The sequence below is a fragment of the Aulostomus chinensis genome, chromosome 19, assembly GCF_037954235.1.
Source record: "Aulostomus chinensis isolate RoL2024-O1b breed Wild chromosome 19, RoL_Achi_v1.0, whole genome shotgun sequence".
Classification (NCBI taxonomy): domain Eukaryota; kingdom Metazoa; phylum Chordata; class Actinopteri; order Syngnathiformes; family Aulostomidae; genus Aulostomus; species Aulostomus chinensis.
The window spans coordinates 17,533,157-17,548,167 of record NC_141338.1 but is presented as its reverse complement, the minus strand read 5'-3'; the positions used below and the strand labels follow the sequence as shown (position 1 = coordinate 17,548,167).

The 15,011-nt window shown below is 45.5% G+C and overlaps 2 protein-coding genes across 5 annotated transcripts in view; one reads left to right on the top strand and one right to left on the bottom strand.

Annotated features, from left to right (window-relative positions):
- Nucleotides 1–2,247, top strand: part of vsig8a (V-set and immunoglobulin domain containing 8a) — a 70,350-nt gene extending 68,103 nt beyond the window's left edge. For all 4 annotated transcript variants that reach the window (XM_086187848.1, XM_086187846.1, XM_086187847.1 and 1 more), the window contains one exon: nucleotides 1,292–2,247. In XM_086187848.1, the coding sequence (XP_086043974.1) occupies nucleotides 1,292–1,508 (217 nt within the window). In that variant the 3' untranslated portion in view covers nucleotides 1,509–2,247. The remainder of the gene's footprint in view (nucleotides 1–1,291) is intronic.
- Nucleotides 2,248–2,805: 558 nt separating this feature from the next.
- vav2 (vav guanine nucleotide exchange factor 2) overlaps nucleotides 2,806–15,011 on the bottom strand; it is a 199,379-nt gene continuing 187,173 nt past the window's right edge. The window contains exons 23-31 of the mRNA XM_086186636.1: nucleotides 13,832–13,959; nucleotides 11,803–11,874; nucleotides 11,652–11,713; nucleotides 11,007–11,123; nucleotides 10,555–10,642; nucleotides 10,344–10,467; nucleotides 7,752–7,841; nucleotides 6,861–7,015; nucleotides 2,806–4,808 (exon numbers count right to left, since the gene is read on the bottom strand). Coding sequence (XP_086042762.1) covers nucleotides 4,761–4,808; nucleotides 6,861–7,015; nucleotides 7,752–7,841; nucleotides 10,344–10,467; nucleotides 10,555–10,642; nucleotides 11,007–11,123; nucleotides 11,652–11,713; nucleotides 11,803–11,874; nucleotides 13,832–13,959 — 884 coding nt within the window. The 3' untranslated portion in view covers nucleotides 2,806–4,760. The remainder of the gene's footprint in view (nucleotides 4,809–6,860; nucleotides 7,016–7,751; nucleotides 7,842–10,343; nucleotides 10,468–10,554; nucleotides 10,643–11,006; nucleotides 11,124–11,651; nucleotides 11,714–11,802; nucleotides 11,875–13,831; nucleotides 13,960–15,011) is intronic.

Genomic DNA, 15,011 nt, shown 5'->3' with positions numbered 1-15,011 from the left:
CTAGCTCATGTTAGCTACCCCAGCAATAAGTGGCAGGAGAATACGACATCCCACATTCTCCCACAGACAGATATACACTGCATTTCTATCTGTGTCTACCTGTTTATACACCATGTGACCAAACGTGACCACTTTATATTGGACATTTGAAACTCTAGTCATGCTTAGTCCCTTGTGTACACACAAGAAAACTTCCAAGTTCACAAGCTTGTGTGAAGCACAAAACTTACTTCAGGCACTCCACTGCACACCATGAAACAGCTTGTAGCATAACGTTAGCTTTGTACTTCTAACAATTGCAATTATGCCTAAAAAAATCTTAAAAGCGGTATTTGTGAAGATTAAATTGCTTTCAGCAGTAGTCCCAAAGACAGATAAAGAATCCATGGCAACGCTAACGTGCAGGTTAGCCTACAAAAATATTGGTACAGCTGTATTTCTCTGCTCTTTTATATTGTGTGTGTGTGTGTGTGTGTGTGTGTGTGTGTGTACAATTGAATTAATTTTAAAGCCGCATGTTCTTGTGAATGTGAATTGTTTTAAATCTGAATAAATATGTAAGAAAGATACCGTGAACATCAGAGGCAGAACAAAACAAATGCATAAACGCTGTACATTACTCTCGTAATTGGTGTTTCAGTGGTACATGTATTTGATTTGTTTACACTGTGTACACAACAGTCCTGTCTTGTTTCACGGCAACACACACACCCACACACACAAGAACCTGAGCCCCATACACTTCATCATTTCATATTTCAAAATGGGAGTCCTTGGCCTCAGCAGGAAAAGAAAATGCCAAAGCTGATCAGCTTTCTTTGACAGACAAGAAAAATGTCTGCTGCTACTGCGAAGTTACTTAAACGCAGAATGCAAAGCAGCCTCTAAGCTTGAACGCTGGCAGCTGTGTTGACGAGGGAAGATTGTACCGTACGCCACTCGTGCGTTCGAATCGGCTTCCGAGTGAATTTTTCATCGTTCGCTTGAAAAGAAGCTGTCAAAGGAGGTTTCAGTTTGAGTGTCTGCACTTTTGGGAACAAGTTAAGAACACAAAGACCTGTGATCTCACCTACAGGGAAGAGGTGCGTCTCTGTCAATAAATGGATCAAAGGGTTTTTCCAAATGTTACTCCAAATATTTGCAGTTCAAGTGTCAGAATCTCTCAGTTCAGTGGGACTTGGACCTGAACACATCCTTCCAAATGCTTCTAACATGAGGAGAATCTTCCTCCCTGACCTCAGGTAACTCACTTGACCTGACTGCAGTACCTGTCTGCTCTGATATCTAACAGAGAGGATGTTCCGCCTCCTGAGAGCCGCCCGGTCAGTCGCCGTACGAGCCAGAACAGCCATCGGCACCCACAGGTGACTTACAGTCAGGTTGGTCTGACGGAGCTGAGCACTTTGGATGATGGGGACACAAAAACCCCGTCCATCAACAGCCACGAACGCGCACCGGTCGCACACAGGCCGGTGGAATATGACAGCCGGTACGGATACGCAATCTGACCATCAAAACCTGAGCCACTCTGAGAGGGATTTACTGTCCAGACTGCTGACGTGGAAGACAAGGCAGTGCAGTATGTTTGTTTTCATGACTGTAATGTTCACTTTTTAAGTGATATTTTGCCTTTCAAGTACTTACAAATACATACAGATGTTTTTTCCTTCCTGCGTCACTTCTTTGTGAATCCAGAAGGCAGAAGCAGCCAGTCGCCGCCGCTACGTTTAGCTCAAAAACAAGACAAGACAAAAACTTGGGTTTAACTGATACAGCTTCATGCTCACTCATCCCCTCTGACTCGAGATTTAAATAACCTCCAGTTCTGTGCGATTGTTAATAAACACAAACAAGTGCGAGCCTTTTGATTCAACTGAAAGCAGCAGCTGGTCACGCTCGGCGCCACCGTGAGCAGTGACGAACCACAGGCGTCACGCTGAGGTGGTTTCAAGTTCTCTGAGTTTACGGCAGGACGAAGACGACCTGGACTGCACCAGATGACGCACTTGAGTTTGTCAACCGCCATTTTTGGAGCGTTAGTTAGCCGTTACTCCATTAGCTTCAAGCTAAGTACACGTGGCTGGCTCTTTCTGCTCTTTGTAGTCACACAGAAGCAATGCAGGAGGGAAAACTCCTGTTTGTGAGTTCTTGAATGGCAAACTACATTTTTGGGTTGAGTTTCACTCTTGTTTTTGAACGCCACGACCCGGGACCTACATGTGGGTAACAGGGGAATCGTTGCATCCCTTCATGAGCAGTGACACAATAAAAGTGAATGCAAATCAGAGTATTGATCATTATTGTGATCCTTCGTTTGTTTTTCGTGTGGCGTTACTGGAGACGAGGACGAGGGAGGAGAAATGTTGATGAAAAGGCTTCTGACCATGACACCTGACGGTCATCTGATTCTCATCAATCACCCACCCAATCGCCCTACTGGACATTTTTCCACCTGAAAATCATTTTATAATCTGATCTGTATTTTAAAAAGATGACAACAGAAGCTGTTCTTGAACAAAAGTCTTGAGAACGGGCCACATCCCAGTAGGGTCCCCCTGTTGCTTCATTTTCATCGCGTCAGTCTTGATAAATCCAACCTCGTGAATATTTCTGCAAATATTGTTTCATATGAAGAAGCAATGTAATGTGATTGAAGCTCCCAGTGGGCTTGCTGACGCCATCGCTCTGCGTCTCTCTGCAAGTCTCTAACTCAGATGTTCTCATTCCGCTCATCTGGCTCCTTTCTTCTTCCTTCATAAGCAATGCTAAAAAAAAATGACCCGTCTCCAACTTTAAACCAAAAGCGAAATATTTATTTCATGATAGACCTCATTTGAAGATATTTAACAATTCAAAAAAAAAAATGTACACGATTAAGTACATATTTTCTTGGAGGATGTACTGACAGGAGTTGAAATATCAACAGTCACATGCAACGGGTTTTTGTCCACCACAGAAACGGCGACTGGATCCCAGCGGAGGCGCGTCCCCCGCACACAGTGGTAGGACTTGTGTCTCTCGGGCCTTTGCAATGACACACATCTTAGACAGTGGAACGTTCGGAGACTAAACAGGTCTTGATGAAGCGCCGGGAGCCGAAGCGCTCAGTGTTCGACCTTTACTACCCAGTAGAGTGTCTTCAGATGCTTGAGATCTTTCAGCTTTTTAGCCAGAAGACGTTTGAGTGACAGCTACGGGACACGGCTTCCACCGTCAGTAAAGCTCTGCGGTGGAGAAGCGGGTGGAGCGTCTAAAGCCTACAGGACCAGAGAACAGAAACAGTCCATCAAAACTGAACACTAAATATTTTTGTTTCCTTCAAAAGGCAGCTGAGCTCAATAAATACCAGGAGACCGGAACATTGTCTGAATAAATAAAGAGGGCTGTAAATCTTTGACACCTTTATGGAAGGTAAAGGAAACACCGAGCGCTGCACCTCCGAAGGGCTCCTTCTCTCCTCCTTGGAATTAAAACTCTTCTATTTCTCGTAGTTCTGCACAGCACCGGAATCGGTTTCACGCATGAAAATTGATTAACACTTAGACGGGGGTTGGGGGGGGGGGGGCAATAAAAGACAGCAAAATCCCGTCACCTGATCATCTGTAAAAATAAGGCAAGGTACAAAATAAAATAACAACTGATGAAACTCCATGCAGACATTAAAACATGGCTGAATTTGGCTTCAAACTATAAAACAGTTGGTCCAGTTCTCAAAACTTAAACAATCTTGTGCAAATAAAATTCAAAAGAAACGATGAACAACAAGATTTAGAAGTGGTTGTCTCGTGGAATGTCTTGATGTTTCCCTTTCACGTCCAGACGGATGAAGTGTGGATTTGACTGTTTGCTATAAAAACCCTCCGTCTTTCTCTCTCTGGAATGAGTTCAACGCTCCGCTTCACCATCAGGGGGCGACGTGGCCCCGCTACTCTCTACAAGTGCCTCGCCCCTTCGGCAGTAACGTCCTGTGGGTCATTTTGGGGATGGCGATGTTCTTGACTGGCTGAGGTTCAGTGAGCAATGACCGTTCTTCAAAGGCACCGTACTGTACATTGGTCTGTGTGTATGTGTGTGTGTGTGTGCGCATGTGTGTGTGTGTGTGTGTGCGTGCGCGCGCGCGCGTGTGTGTGTATTTGTGTGGGCCACACACGGGCACATGCATACATGAGAAGCCAGTCAGTCGATTCCCTCCACTGGTGGGAGCCCACAAGGCATCACCATGACAACTAAGGCAAAATTTCTCAACATGAAAAAAAGAAAAAGAAAAAAAGAGCACGTCTTTTTTCTTTATTTCACTTTTCTCGTCTGATTCTTTGCAACTTCTGCACAATATTCATTAGTAATGATAATAATCTCTATTCAATAAATTATCTATACTGTACAATTCTTTCACCTCGCATAGACCTGCAACAAAGGGGAGCCTTTTCAAAGTAAAGCTATCCACAGTCACTTTCTGCTGGACAGGGTCGTTCCGTTTTTGATTTTTCCTCGTTGCTGTGCAGAAATTAAATAGGACATCCTGCAAAAAGAAAAAAAAACACAAAGAAAAGCAAAGCTGAGGCATACTTGAAGATGGGGGCAAGAAACGCTGCTGCTGAATGGGCAGTCAGAGAAAACAATCGACAAAAAAAAGTTGTTTTTTTTCCTGGAGAACGTGAGTGAGTGAGAGAGTGAGTGAGAGAGTGAGTGCTTTTCTCTGAGAACAGTAGATAGGAGATGGTTCCTGATTTAAAGGCAGCCTGGCAGGCGACATCCAGGCTTTACTGTACTCCCTCTTCATCCACGTAGGTTGAGGGAAACCAGCCAATCTGAAACGTAAAAGAGTCGACATCAACTTCTGTGTGAGATGATGCGACCACGCGTGTGACCTGAGTTGTTGTTACGGGCTGAAAGAGGGAGACTTTTAGCTGACCTATTATACGTGTGGAGGATATGCATAATTGTCTTATAAGTGCAGACCTCAGATGCAGCAGTCTCATCCATCATACTTCGGCTGTTGCTAAGCAACAACTTTTAGTGCCTGTTGGATTAGGACGGCGAGCACTGAGCAAGCAGTTGAAGCTCAAGTCATTAAAAAACGAAATGTTAAACTTGTTGATGAGCGCGAGGCCGAGGAGCTGCCGGCTTGGCCGCAGGTGGAGAACTATGGCTGCTGAACTCCAGAGCAGGTCGGGTTGATCACGGATGTTTTTGATTCTATCGTTCATCCACGTTCACGTTAGCAGAGCTAGCGACCGTGCAGTTTCAGCTTGTCCAGTGTATCTTGGCTACATGACAGAAGAGGCTCTACGTCAGTGGTTCCCAAACTTTTTAATGTCCTGTAACTAAAACTTTCTTCCTCCTGCTGTGGCCCCCTCGACCTCCACAGATGGCTCTAACACCAGCGGTAGCTAGGCTAGCACTGCTAACATCCACCACTCTAGCTCTGTCAGAGTTGATACTGGAAGCTCTTGAGAAGATGGCTTCGACAGCCGTTGCACCCTGTCCTGGCTGCTCCCATGGGTGCGGGCCAAGGCATTTCTCCATGTTTGAGTAAGTCAGGCAACATGTTAAAGGCCTCAGGAAGACATGGACTTAGCCCACCCCCGACCCCACTTTGCCTCTTATTCGCTAGTGCCTAGTTTAGATGTGTAGAGAGATGGATCAGTGTCAGCCAATCAGAGGAAGAGTTGGGGGGTGGGGGGTGGGGGGTGTCTTCGCCAAATGCACTGTTTTATTTTGAGACAGGATTTTAGAGGCTACGCAGGATTTCATGGAAGCGTGTACTCCCCAGTTTTAAATTGGCTCTTAGTGTGTTTGTAAAAAACTCAACATTACTGCACACACAGTTGGTAAACTGAACTACGACCTGGTTTAACTTTCCCTCCTGCAGGTTGTGGAGTGGCTAAAAGCCTCATGTTACTATGAAGCAGACACACACAGACCCTCAACACCCCGCAGCGGTTAAGTGGACACACTCACTGGGGTCCACAGCCACACATTAACACCATCACATTTAAAACCCAAAAGAGAGCATCCCTAAAATAAAAAAAAAGCTGACATCACATCCCCTTTTAATGGCAGCCTATTAGACTGGCACTTTTCCCAGCAGCGCCACAGCCACCGCCGGCTGGAGAGCTTTTAATAGGAAGCCTGTAATTGTTAAATTCAGACACCCAGAAAGCCCTCATCACGCCTTCTTTTGGAGGCAGAGTGCAGATCATGTGGCATCTTCTGAATACACTTCACAATGCTAAACCTCCAGATACAACTCTCACACACCACATGAGCACAAACCAACTGAACACACCAAAGTCTCATGAAAATACACACAAGAGGATTGTGGAGTTAACAAAAATGGAGGTGAGGGAGCTCGCATTTCTCCAGGCCATGGAGTCCAGGCTAGGCTATGTAGGCTAACGCTAGGAGAAACAAATATGGTGGTCGCGATAATAACAACTACGGATGTGCAGAGGTAATCGATGAGCAATAATTGATTGTTAAGAATTTGGTCAATCACATAGGAGGCTGTGCTGAGCAGTATAATTTCACTGTTGGAGCGGTGAGATATCTCACCATCGGGGGGCGATAGTGGGCTAGTTTTACCCCTCACCCAGCATTTTTACCAATCAAATTCCATGAATTTTCAGTAGCTTTCCAAGATTTATTAAATTAACCAGTATGTTTTGACCTAAAATTTCAAACAAGCAAATGGTTTGATGCAACATGAACGCTCAAAAACATATTTTAATCAAAAGAGATGATAAAATGATGAAAATGATCTCCTGTTCTGTGAGGGGGGAGCTTATTTCCGTGACTTTTCCAAAAATGTCTGATCAAACAGACGAAAACAAAACAAAAGCGTCTCCTGGTTGACTCACTCGTCCGTTAGCTTCTCCCTTCCACCAGCCCTGGTCTCCACCGATCTTGCTGTAAATTTTGACGATGTCTCCCTCTCGCAGTGACAGTTCTCTCATGTCTCGTGCTGCAAAGTTGTACCTGGCCACTGCTGTGCTGACCACACGAGGAGTAAAGACTGAAAATGGGAAAAACAAGAGGGCTCAATGCACGTCCAAGTAGCTTGTTTCACAAACAAAGCCAAACGATTCTGTTTTGCTTTTCCAGTCCTCACAAAGCACCGTGACCCCAGCCAGCCACGAATATTCAGCTTGACGCTCGTGCTAAAACCAAACAGCACTTCTGAACTGTTTTTAGTGTATTGCTGAGCGCACATCTGGATGAGGAGGATGTAGGTTGTACTGGATGATGCACTTGAGTTTGTAAACGGACACATTTGGACAGTCATGCTGTTGTTTTGCGGCCGTATCTTGTCACCTGTCAGCGTCATTTTAAATATACATGGCTGACTCTTTTTGCATTGTAGAGGCACAAAGAAGGAATGAAACATTCTTGTGAACGATTTATTTGTGAGAGCTTGAAAGGCAAAACACACTTTTTAGGTGACGTGGGATTTTTTGGGGGTCGTCTCTGTGTAGGAGGGAGGTGAAGGGTGAGCGGAAGACAGATGACCAGTGTTCAACGTAACGCAATAAAGGAACACATGAACATGACGAGTAACAACACCACAATGCTATGGGGGAGAAAAGAAGATCTCTTTTTCCTTGATTTAATGAGGGGATGTCATCTGGGAAGAACGGTCTCATTAATGGGATGAGCGCCACAGAAAAGCAGTAATGGGGTTTTCGAGCAAAGAAGCTTATTATGACATTCAAGCTGACAAGGTGCAGCTAGAAAAGAGAGAAAGTGAGTACCTGACCAAAAAGGTGCGGGGCTTTGAGGAGAGGAGAAGTTGAGGCCCTGTGGACTGAGGAAGGAGAAGTTGTAGGAGGCGCAGGTGGCTGCTGAGAGGAGGAGGAGGAGGAGGAGGAGGAGGAGAGAAGAGAGGAGGAAGCAAAGTGTGCCGAGCCAGAAAAGCAGAGTTAAAAATAAAGAAGCTTAAAAGGGAGCACGTTGAAGTTGTGTCTTTCTGAGTGTTCTCATTATCTTTAATCTTGACAATTGCGGTGTTGTGATTTGACTGCTTTAGTGGGTCGACGAAAACAAGAATTTGCAAAACTCTACAATTATTTGTGGATTGTGAACAGAATCATTGTGGGAACTGTCAGCTTGTGCGCTGATGTAAAGGCTTAAAGAAGAACTCCAGTTTTGTTCCCCGTGTGGCAGTAATGACTCAGTCGTTGTTACCACAGAGCAACGACAAACCACACCGAAAGGAACTCGAAAAGTGACTGAAGTGAAAAGAAATACTTGCAACTAATTTTTCTGCTTTTTACCCTAGAAAAATACTTGTACAATATGATCATGTACGTGAGTGAGTGGTTATTGCGTGACCTTTCTTATCCCAAAAATATCCTTACTGTCTGAGTGTAATGTGTGAAACGTGAAATGAATTCCAGTGACATCCCCGGCGAATATTCTTTCGCGGTTCTTGTCCGGCAATTTAGTCCATTAGCAGACTGTCAGTACACTGCTTCAGAGAGCTGTGAGTGTAACGGGGATGAGAGAGTCTGATGTGATGGGCTGTGATTGCCGCCAACTCCTAACAAACCAAACATGCAAGCTGCGCTGTGATGACAAATGTTTCCGTACAGCCGAGCAGCAGCCGCACGTTTTCCCGTGCAAAGACCCAACTCAGAAATCAGGAGGGCCGTAGTGATAGCGCCTCGCTGGTGTCGTCCAGGAGAGCTGATAACGCCAGAGCGGATAGTGCCAGAGCGAGGAAGGACGAGCGCCAGTGCAGAGCCACAGCCAGGATTCCCACCCTCTTACGGCTGGAGAGGGCAGCCAGGGTCAGCCTCTGGGTTAGCACACAACCCCCCCCCCCCCTTTGTCTCCCACTCTTTATCTATTTTTTGCAGTTTGTCTTCCTTTTCTACCTCCATTCTTCTCTGGATGAGTCAGGAGAGTCACTGGCCTGGGGAGAGAGTGGGAGGCAGCCTGTCTTATTTATTCTTCCCCTCCACAGCCGAGGTGGCGAGGGATCTGATTTGTGAGCTGGACCTGCACATGATCACATCTTTATGGAGTCAAATTAACACTGTCGTACTCATTCATCATGGGAGCGGGCAGCTATATATTGTTAACAAAAAATACTCTGTCAGACTGCTGCTGATCCAGTTCTGGGTCACGGTGGCTGCGAGCTGAGCCCACGGGTCCCTCTAGCCGCCAACGCCTCCACCTCTCCCTGATGTATTGTGAGGCATTCCCACATCAGATTAGCTATGTCAACCCTCCGGCGTGTACGGTGTCGGCCCAAGTGTCCTTAAAGTGGACTGAACCACCATATTACCACAGGGAGACACCACAACACTGCCTTCACTGACTCCAGGTCAATGACAGAGTGGTTTGATGTGCGCTGGTTCTCCAGCCACCACCAACTATTCTACTTGCCAGATCTTTGATGGCGTTCTATTGCTTGTTAGCCGAGGCTCAAGATAATTAATTCGAGATCTTCTGGGAGACCAAGTGGTTCAGTTGCATCCGACCCAGAGGTGAGGAACTTCACTAGACTACAACTGATCAGCATTCATACAACTGAAGCCCAGTAAACATAAACGACGCTGGCATAGTGCACTCCTCCACCACGGGGAACTCAGTCAAACCCAGAACCGGTTGAGCCCCTGGAACTTTCAGGCCTGAATGAAAGGTGAAAGCAGGGCTGAGCAGGCCCTCACACCCCCGCACACACCAGGAGTGTGTTGCATGTGTGTGCTCCTGGCGTGTGTTCCATAGCATGAGAGGGAGGTGAAACCTGATAACACTGCCATAGGCACTTTAGTGAAAATACCACTTCTTTTGTCCACAAAGGGGCACTAGAGAGCAAACTCACTGAGCATTATGTTGCCTGACATCATCAGTAAGTTTGATGTAAATCAAATCATCAGGTTCAGTTCCTAAACCCCTTGGTGTGGCGAAGACTAAAATTCATATTCCTCTTGTGGATCGATCAACTGAGGGACGTTTGGTAAAGATCTGACCACGTAGAGTTCAGTTACATCAGTTAATAACACTGTTGAAGGAGATCCCAGTCCTCCCAGTATCCCATCACCACGTTCTGAAGCTGTTTCTGACCAAATCCAAAATGGACCTACTAGAAGGAGAACATCGATTCAAAACAAAGCTGTTGTTTCCTGACGCCACCAATCTGCTCCAAACGGTAACAGGTTCTTCCTGACCGACCCAATCAAAGCGTCATGTTTCTGTTCATTTCACAAAAATGACCTAGCAATCAAGGATGCAGGATGTGAGTGTGTGTGTGTGTGTGTGTGTGTGTGTGTGTGTGTGTGTGGTCATCAGCTGCGTGTGAAGGTTCCCTCTGGTCATACCTGTGTGCTCTGACGTACCTGGTGAGCGCGTGCTGGCCCGTGTAAGCGAGCGTTCTCTCGACTTGTACGGGTATCGCAGAGTGGTGTCTAACAACTTGAAGCTCTCTTTGAGTGAATGTGACTGGTAGTACTCCACCAGCTCCTGTTACACCAGGAAAGAAACAACATCAGCGTTTGGTTTGACGCTTTTTCCACCGCAAAGCACTCTGGGTATTTCTGAGTAACTTACCAAGAGACTCTCAAACTTCTTGGCCTCGGTGATGTGGATCCAGCTGTCTTTTTCAATGACTTTGATGTGTTTGACTTCATCGTTAAATCTGTAAAGTCAAACGCTACACTGGCTCAAGAATCCTTTTCTACTTATTCAATGTATCAAATATTGGGTTGCTCTGTGTTCCAGAAGGTCTGACGCACTAAATTTATCATTTTAAAGGTCAACAAGACGAGAACTCATGTATTATTCCTCTTTGGGGTGGATTTTCTCATTTGTTATGCACAAAAAAAACAGGAATTAAATGAAGAAAAAAAAAAAGAGGCAGTTACTGAGTGGTTAGTAGCTGGAGCAAAAGGAGGCAGAGAGAATGCTGACAGGGACAATCCCAGGAGAGTTTCTGTTCCTCCAGTTGTGGATAAAAGTCTTCCCTTGAGATCTGTCCCTCCTGTAAACTGCGGAACACTCACTTGATGCTGATGGCGAACCTCTCGGCCTCGGCCGTCCTCTCTCTGATAAGGTAGGTCCCGCTGTTGTGGGACTTCAAAAGGTTGTCGGCCTGCTGGCGCTCCATGTTTCCAGCGAACCTGCAGAGGAGCACAGAACCAGAGGTTTGACCAACTGATGCACAGTTCTGTAATCACACGACACGGTGGGGGATTGAGGCGGAATAAGCCTGAAGTAATTGGTCTTTAGTAGTTTGGCAATAAGCGGCTCCGTCAGGGTCACACTGAAGGAACCCACATGGACGAAGACCTCAACACAGATAGAATGAAATGTTGCTTAAAAGAGTGAACGGCTTCATTAAATCTTGATTTTGAACGAGTCGAAAAATACCAGTTAAACACAGGTTCAAAAAGAGGAAAAATTCTATAAATCGGGGACAAAGTTCCATTACACATGAACAAGAAAGAAGATTTCAAGGAAACAAAATAAGTGTGAGTGCTAGAGCTCGAAAGCTCATTAAATCATAGCAATGATGTCATTCCTAATTACATATAGTATTATTATTATAAGCCATTTGAGTATACGGGCAGTAATTTACATAAACACATACAAGGAATACACACAAATTGTAACATATGAATAAATGCAACATGTCTGGATGGTCCTACCAGGGGTATCCATAGTAGTCTGCTTCCCTGGACGACTGTCGGCTGGAAAAAGACTGGAACGGCTGTCACACACAACACACACTGAATATTCAAGAACCAGCAATTACATACGACAGCAATATTCCCTTCCCGCCGCACCTGGGTGACTCACCTTTGGGTCCAGACAGGGTTTCACACATGAACTGGGGAAGAAGCCACTCTTTTGTGTTTGTATCAGTTTTCCCTGGAAGATGAAGGGAAGCTGTTAGTGGTGAAGCTGCAGTGAAAGCTCTCCCCCAGCATCACAGCCCTGCCATGCAGCACGTATCACATTACATATTGATGCAGGCCTGACACCGGTCCAGCCATCAGTGTCAGTCAGCTGAATGATAGATGAACCTTCGCTGTGTGCTACCTGAAGCAAACCACACCCTCCGAGAGATTTACCTGTCACGGTGTAGATGAATAACCAAAAACTCAGAGAATTAATGCCTCCACCCCCCCCCCCGTGCCCCGGCTCACTTCTGATACCAGACGCTGGAGCGTGTGTGAGAGTGAGTGATTGAGGAGGAATGTCAAAAGCGCCCGGAGCATGTCGCTGCTGACATCCAGTCTGATTCAGAGCAGAGGAGCCTGCAGCTCAGCAGGTTCACAGCGTCTGAGTTCACTTAAAAGTGTTTCATAGTCTAAGAGGACTTCGGATGCCTGGACGAGGACTGACTCTCCTGAGTCAGAGAGAAGAATCATCAGACGCTGACCGTCCAAATGAGCTGACACTGCCACGAAGAAGAGTTTGGTTCTGCAGGAGAAAAACTTCCAATTATGAATATCTATATACATAAATGATTCACCATGTGAGTCATCCTGCTGGTTCTAATTTTCAAAGATGCATACGGCACTAGATATCACCCAGAGAATACCTCTGCCAAGGAGGCTGTAGAACATGACAGGCGCTTGGAGACGAAAGACCTCAGCCAAAGCTGAGGTAAAAATAACATGGATGTGTCCCAAAAATGCAATGGGTTCTTTCTTGGCTGATATTACATCCCTGCACTAAGTTTGGTGAGAATCTGCCTCGTAGTTTGTATATGACAGACGGAGAAACCGCAGCGATCACACAACCTCCTTGATGTTGGTGCTAATCATCCAGCCAGGAGTTTGTTGCTGAATATATGTGTGTGTGTGTGTGTGTGTGTGTGTGTGTGTGTGTGTGTGTGTGTGTGTAAAACCATTAACCATCGAATTTCAACAGAAACAAAACATCCAGCAAACTGAAGACTGTAGTTGTTTGAGGAACATTCAAAGTCTCTTTCTCACCGCAGCAAGAACCGGCTCATCGTCAACAGACACACATTTGATCTGACCTGACTTGGTGAAGCTGATCTCAGTCGTAGTGCCATCACCTGGTCAACCAGTCAACATTAGACACTGTTAGCATTAACTGGCCGTTATTAGCTGATAACAAGGCTCTATTAGCCAATATGAACTGATATTAGTTGAAGTGAACACTTCTCTTGGAGCAGATGCAACTATACAGGCTTCATGCAGCAACCATGTCCTTCTACCATCTGTCCAGTAGAGGGCACTCTTCTCCAGTGCTAAATGACTATAAATGTTTTTCAATGTTAAACAGGGAAATAGTTTTCCTCCACTAAATATCTTTGCATGTGTTTGAAGATGTAGTGTATGTACAGCCCACGGTTTAAATATATATGCATAGAGTTTTGCACACTTGTCAGTTATCAGAGATTTCTGCTCCCTCTGATCAGTCCTGAAAGGATCAGCGATTGTTGAGGGACAAAAGTGACTCTTGAACCTTTCAGCCTTTCATTCCCTTCCATTCTTCTCAGTGCTTGAGTCAGAACAGTTTCAATGTACTTTAAATATTAAAGAACGACAATAGAATGTAACTAGACGAGCAGATTAAAGCAGCACTGAGGAGACGTCACTCCTCAGAGCGGCTACCGAGCTCTAGAGGGAGCGTTTTTACTGAAATTGGGAGTGAGCTTTGTTTGGTAGAGGATAACTTCATGAGATGAAGGGTTCCATCAATCCAAACACAACACTACAAGAGCAGTGAGTTCTATTCTATTCTCGCCCCTCAGACGTGGTGAACCTCATCGTTGGCGCGGCATCTCACATCCACTGAACCAACACATCTAGTCTGCATGATGACATCATGTGACTGACGGCTGCTGTACCTCCCACCAGGTGGTGTCGGGGTCACCCTTCAGCAGCTCGATGAAATCCCCCGTTTGGAAACAGAGAGGCGTCTTCCCCGTCGGTGCTGGTGTGCCGTGGTAGTTCCTCACTGCAACCATCTTGGGACCTGCCAGTTTCCACAGGAGGGAAGTGCATTTGTCTCAAGGCCACGTCAACTTTGACACTGTTGTATCTGCTTAAAATGGGGCTTTTTAAAAAACCAGATTGTACATTTTATAACTCAAACTCTGGTACGGTTCACATTCAAGAGGAACTTCCTTTCGGAAAAATCTAGAATTCATAAGGAAATAATTTATGATTTTTCAGATGATGGATCTCTTCTGACTTTTCTGACAAAAGAAGACAATTCTAAACAGATGAAAGGAGACAAGGGGCAATAAAAAGAGGCAGAGATCTCAGCAGGTTTTCACCAAGTAAATTTCTTCCTCATCATTTTGTCAAGTGCTGCTCATCTCAGGCTGTCCTTCATAGTGAGACCAACCAAACAGCAAATCACTTAGAGACTCAGAGAACAAACAGTTGGTGTTTGTTTTTAACTGATGAATTTGTCCCTCTGCGAACCTGAGAAACGTCAACATACAGATGGAGTTTTCTCTGGTGACTGCAGCCGGACCTGTGGATCACGACAACACCACCAAAAGCTGGAACCCTGTTCTCAGTCTCTATGAGTGACGCACTGAGTCTGCCAGCCACACTGAAACTCAGGATCTTTGTCGTAGCACCGTAGTTTCTCTCTTCATTCGCCACCTTTGTGACTTGTCTGCTGTAACAACTCTGCCTTGAGCTCCATTACTACGAAGCTTATACATGTTTCAGTTGGTTTTATGCATTCAGAGCGTTACAAAGTCTACTTTATGTTTATTACTGAAACTGGGTGGGAAGGTGGTGCATTGGAGGCATTATACTACAAGAACAACCCACTGGAAACATCTGCCATTATAATGTAGTCAACCACAACCTCGCTAATAAACATGGAGTCAAGTCATGTGAAGATGTAGCCAGGGATCCTACGCCTCCTTGACCTCAAACTAGACAGAACACGGATGTGCTGCTCGGATGAAGTAGTGGCCTCCTCCACTGGATGGCAGTAGAGAGCCTTGTGTCTCAACAGAGGCGTATTTGCTCTACACTGAGCTTCTAACAGCTTCATCAACTCTG